This window comes from Pocillopora damicornis, chromosome 2 (assembly GCF_964200805.1).
Source record: "Pocillopora damicornis chromosome 2, jaPocDami1.2, whole genome shotgun sequence".
In the NCBI taxonomy this organism is placed as follows: domain Eukaryota; kingdom Metazoa; phylum Cnidaria; class Anthozoa; order Scleractinia; family Pocilloporidae; genus Pocillopora; species Pocillopora damicornis.
In genome coordinates, this window is record NC_142671.1 from 27,032,689 (window position 1) to 27,038,457 (window position 5,769).

Genomic DNA, 5,769 nt, shown 5'->3' on the forward strand with positions numbered 1-5,769 from the left:
GAGTGGCTACAAAGCGGTAAAGTTGGCACGTTTGCAGAGAATTTAATTTGTTGTTGATATCTGGCGGAGAATCGCTTGAGTGTTTAGTAATTCAAGATGTTTCTTTACATTTTAAGCTGGATTTCCATGATCTTCCACGTTCTCTTCTTGACTCTTGCATTAGGTACTTCAAAACCGATTCTGGCGTTTCCTAGATAGAATCTTTGGCACTGGTTTGAGCTTGTACATTTCGTTGGGTGCTCACACGCTTGTCTTTTTTTTTTTTTACAATCTTGCCACAGCTGCTGCTCTTTTTTACCTTGCGGAACTTGTGGAGGAATACACAGTACTAACAGCTAAAGTTATTAAGGGTATGGTCGCGGTAAGTCGTAAAATGTAGACAGCTGAGGTGCATACAGTTCCCGTGCAATTATTAAGAGATATTGAAATGAATGATATCAGGTGGAAATTACAAGAGTTGCACAAGTAATTGAGCTCAAAATTACTTTTTATGGAGTGTGAATTTAGTCCGATTGTAAAATGCAATATTAGCCTGGCAGTTGTTCTTCATTTACGTCGTGAAACAACGTGGGAATTTAGAAAGACAGGAGGAGTTTAGATGTTGTAGTTTCGACCGTCTGCAGATTATTTTGCATTTTCCATAGGCTTTTGGGAAATTCTCCTTATTTTCCAGTTTGGTTGTGACAATAATGATTCACTTGCTGAATCTTAATGAAAGAACTACACGTGTAGTTCATTTTTCAGTGTATAGGTGTTGACAAAAACCTTTCCTCTCCACCTGAGATCTTAATGCTCTCCTTAGAGTTTACCACACATTTCTAATAACTACAGCTCTGGGAATTTCGTGTTTGATAAATCAAGCAATACACCTTAGTTGATGTTCTTCTCTACACAACATGGCTCTTGGATTTACAGAGGAGTGTTTATTCCAAGAGAAATTATTATTAACACCTGGGATTGAAAGTTATAAAAGATTTATCAGTTAGCTGTTACTGACATGTCAACCTTCAATAATAAATCCCTCTGTGATGAAGCTTTAGTAAAATATCATGATGTGACACATTGCAGGGCAATAAGATGCCTTGTCAGTCTGAGACATTTCTTGAAAGAAATGTATTGATTTCTTAAGACTTGTCTCTCCTCTTCTTTGCTCTTAGGTATGCATGTTGGTGAAACTCTTAGTCTTTTGATAAAACATATCTCTATTTGATATCTTTTATTATTAAAAAAAAGGTTTGTTGTTGCTGCAAATTTCCACACTGCTCTAATGGGTGGAATTTCTCACAAGACACCTCTGTATTAGTGAAATATGTCTGTGCGTTTGTCAGTTTGTCATTCTGTGTTCAATCTCTGAATCAGAGAAGCATTTTTTACCTGATACAGCTAGGCTGAAGGCTTTTGTAGGCATCAAAGACAGAAATTATATTTAACAAGAATTAATGGTTTATCGTTGCTGCAATGGGTGGAATTTTACGTAAGACACCTCCATGTTAGTAAAATATGTCTGTGTGTTTGTCATTCTGTGTGCAATCTCTGAATCAGAGAAGCATTTTTACCTGACACAGCTAGGCTGAAAGCTTTCTTAGGCGTCAAAGATAAAAATTATATTTATCAAAATTAACAATTTGCTTCCTTGTCTTTGTTTTTTACAGGGGACAACTCTGGTTTACCTAGGACTTCTTGTACTAGAAAGTTTTCCTCTCTTAATAATAATTGCAGGACTCTTTACCAATGGACTTTATTTCCTGCTTCTTAAAGATTTTCCATTTATTCAGCTGACATCTCCAGTGTTTTTAGGGGGAGTGGGTAAGTTATGCTATAGAAAGATTCAAAATTTGTACCAATCATTTATCACTGCCAAAACCTGTGCTTAGTTTAAGTGGCCAACTCTGGAGATAGTAGATCACATGCCCCAAGCTGTGTTCTCTTTGCACTTCCCTTTTGCTACTGAATTTTGAAATTGAAACATTTCCAGGTCATTGTGCCTCAGGTTAATGTAGATTATGAGATGAATAAATTGTTATTGAAATGAATTTTTCATCTAAATAGTGAAAATTACTTATAATTGTTTTTCAGCGATGGTTTTTGTCAATCACTACTTGGCATTTGACCACTTCTCCTCTGTATGGTATCCATTTTCCGAGGTAATGTGCTTGTTTGTACTATCTATCAGAAAAATTTAGGGATGCTGAGTTTAAACATAAGAGAAAAATTTCTTTTGAACATCTACGGTTACTGTAGCAAATTAAAGAAATTGATAAAGTTGTTTTTTTGTATAGCACCTTACTGCTGAACTTAAGTTATTCTGGCGTGAAAAACATTAAATAAATCAAAGATGGACTGGCAAAACCTGTCAAATTTCTTAACAGAGGATTTCCAGCCGCCTAATTGCTGGTTTTCAGTGTCACGCCATTCAAAATAGATCAAAATAAAAAATAAAAACCGTTCAATCGATTTAGTCTAGAATCTGGAAATAGAAAGAAGCTAGATATGTAAAGACTCTCGCCAAGATTCAGGTCACAGCAATTTTTCTTACGGAAGATATGAGGAGAAACGTTTTTCCCAAATTTATAGAGATTTGTATGGAGCCGCCATGCTGGTGCCCACCTAGATGGGCACCAACATGGCGGCCGGAAACCAGCAGAAACATCTGTCACTGAGTTTTGCTACAAAAGCGTGAATTTATCTCTCTAAGAACTCATAAACGTAACAATAATACTTTATTCTAATACAAGAACTGTTCAGATAGCTGAATTTCCCTAAATAAGTCACCTTTTAAACCAACATAACAGCTCTCTCGCTCGTCATGTAAAGGCCACGTCACGCAAAAGCTTAGAAATTCAAGAGTAGTCTATCACTAAACCAAGAACCCATTTGGAGTGAAAATTTGTCTGAATTTTAGTTTTTAGCTGCTCTAATACATCATGAAAGTAAAATCTCAGGAGGATCAATAGTTCTGAAGTCTGAAATTTAGTGACGTCATGTGAAAACCAGCAATACTCAGGTTTTGAGAAACTGTGCATTGTTCCTGCCAAGGACATGGTGAAATGAATACTATAAATTGTTTGGCTAACAGAATGGGTGAAATGGGTCTATTTTGCCTGCTTGGGATTCCATACTTTGCCCCTACAGCACTTTAAAATTGCTTGTAACCAACAAACATCGTTTGTAACTCTGAGAAGCATTTTTTCTCCTTGTAGTACCCCGGTAATTGTTCTCACAGTTTCAAAAACATTAGCATCACAAAACATAAACTCAGCTCATGTCATGAATATTAGTTTATCCTGAAGACAGTCAAAATGAAGAAAAGCAGAAAGAACTTCTTGACTTTGTGTTGCAATTTTTGGTGTAATCTTTAAACCATTTAGTAAATCCTTTATTGACCAGGCTTGTTCACTCAGTTTTATCATTTATTGGCCATTTTTTGCATTTTAATGGACTTGGTCTTCACAAGAAAAGAACATGCCCATTATCTAGTCCTGTTGACCTCGTGCATGGTCATGAACAAATATTTAGTATGTGACTTTGTTTTTTCCAGATTCTAGCTTACTTCACAATCTGTTTATGGATTCTACCATTTGCATTCTTTGTTTCCTTATCCGCAAGTGAAAATGTATTACCAACAGCGTCCACAGTTCCAGAGGATACAACAGGTACAACTGGGGATGTAGCAGTTTGTTCATTACATGTACATCAGGGTTTTTATTAACCATCAGAGATAACAAAATTTTGCAACTACATACATTTACCTGTACCTGGCAGAATTCTGGGATAAAATTTGGATGGCCTTGGCTTTTTATTGTTTACTTCGGGAAATATTTTCATTGTTACTTAAAACTCTTCTCCTTTTAGTACTTTCCTTAATGGAAACCCTAGAAAAAATTTTTAAGCATGATAAACATTTTATTTTTACCCATTGGGTCCAAACAGTACATAGGCTGCTAAAAGGCTGCAAAAATTAAAAAGAAAAAAAAAAAAAAGGAAAATGCCTATGCAGCATTTCAGGCCAAGTTTGCAAGTATTGGCATTAAGTTCAGTTTCATTCATTTGGTAAATGTTCTGTTATTCAGTTGTGTCTTTTTTGAACAAATTTGCAATTTAACTTTGAAAGTTGTGAGGTTGTTTGCATTTTGAGATTGAGATTGCAATGTATTTATTTAGTAGTCTTAATGTCTGAAAACAAACATGTAAGCATGTTAAAGAACATTTTGGATCTCTCTACATCTTGAAAACAATTTTCTGCTGTTATTTACAATGATAATTATAATGTGAAGTTGACAAGTTGAACCTTTTTTCTCTTTTCATATCTTTGTCTACCCAGAACCAAGCTATTCTTATGCTGGCCAGAGATCAAGTCGCAGACATGGAATCCTTGCATTTTTTAATTTTTTGTCGAAGAAAACAGAGGGTTATCTACCAACAAGGACAAAAACATATTAAGAGCTGAGAGAAGATTATGGTGGACATATGTGAGAAAAATGATGTATTATTACAGTGTATATTGACGTCTTTTAGGTCCCTGTTATTAAACTACTTTTCTATGGTACTTTTACCAAATGTGTTTTCAAATCATGGTATTTTGTTCCCCGATTAATCTATATAAGGTTGTTGAAATGTTACCCGTAGATAGAGAGTAAACAGTTGGTAAACAGTATAATTGTGTTGAATTTAAAGCATTCATTGGTTTTGGCATGTTTCGAACCAGCTAGAATGAAGATTCCTTGGGTTTCTGATATTTCTCAAATGCAAGTCAAAGAGAAAGGGAAAATCAGAAAGCGAACTGATTTGAAATGATTTTAATTCAAATAAACTATGAAACACTTTTCTGGAGGGATCTGATTGTGCATGAAACATTTCTAAAGGGTGTAAGAGTATCAGAAATTTTGTTTTCTGCTAGCAAATTTAACATCTCCAATTTGTATATTGTTATTTACCTGTAGCTATAAGATTTGCAGAACATCACTTTTTCCTTTTAAAACTATGTGAGGCTTTCAGCAGCTAAATATGAGTGGCAGTTTTATTATTAACTGGTGATGCCTTTTCATTAACTTTTCCTCAATTATTAGACTGACTTAATTATTTTGACACAGCTAAATCATTGTGTTAATCTTTTGATAACTATTTATGGACTTCTTGTCTGAGCCTGCAGCTTATGTTTGCACAAATGTGGAATATTATTTCAACTGAATGACATCAGTCTACTCTGGCATATCCCTTTAATTCCCAATATCTGATTTTTAATTATCCCCTCTAGCTGCTACCCATTTCTTTGTAAATTAGTTATGAGAACTTGGTGCTAAATCAAGATAGCAGCCTCTAACTAATAAGTTCAAGTATTCTCATTAGCTGTTTGCTGAAAAATATATGGATTTTATAGGGAGAAGTTTCATGTTGATCACTTCTGGGAGTTAAAGGGTTAACCCCAAGAAGTGATTATTGACATGTAACTTCTCCTAATATTAACCATACATTATCCAGCAAACAGGTAATGAGAATACTCAAACAAATCAGCTAGAAGTTGTTGTTTTGATCTTATACTAAATTCTTGGAAATGTGTAACAGCTAGAGGGGAGAATTTTAAGGATTCAACATCAAGTGAAGTTTCTGTTGTCAGTGTATTCCTTTTTTATCCTTTTATTGTATTTGAGTGGTTGCAGATATTGTGTTTGTCTGAAGTGTATATCTCCGTCAAAGGCTATTGTAGAACTATTTGACTAGACAGAAGAAGTTTTAAAGTGCAGATCAAGAATAAATTAACAATTATTCACA

At 34.7% G+C, this 5,769-nt stretch overlaps 1 protein-coding gene across 1 annotated transcript; it reads left to right on the forward strand.

The window, feature by feature from the left end:
* On the forward strand, nt 1–5,769 carry LOC113673346 (protein TEX261). Its single transcript, XM_027189742.2, has 6 exons — nt 1–163; nt 282–361; nt 1,653–1,806; nt 2,077–2,144; nt 3,539–3,653; nt 4,322–5,769. Exons 1-6 carry the CDS (start codon nt 97–99, stop codon nt 4,438–4,440), a joined length of 603 nt encoding a protein of 200 aa, XP_027045543.2. The 5' UTR covers nt 1–96; the 3' UTR covers nt 4,441–5,769.

Coding starts and splice junctions, on each gene's coding strand:
- LOC113673346 (XM_027189742.2), top strand. CDS start 97: ATGTTTCTTTACATTTTAAGCTGGATTTCCATGATCTTCCACGTTCTC. Junction 164..281: donor CTTCTTGACTCTTGCATTAG/GTACTTCAAAAC, acceptor ATCTTGCCACAG/CTGCTGCTCTTTTTTACCTT. Junction 2,145..3,538: donor TATGGTATCCATTTTCCGAG/GTAATGTGCTTG, acceptor TGTTTTTTCCAG/ATTCTAGCTTACTTCACAAT.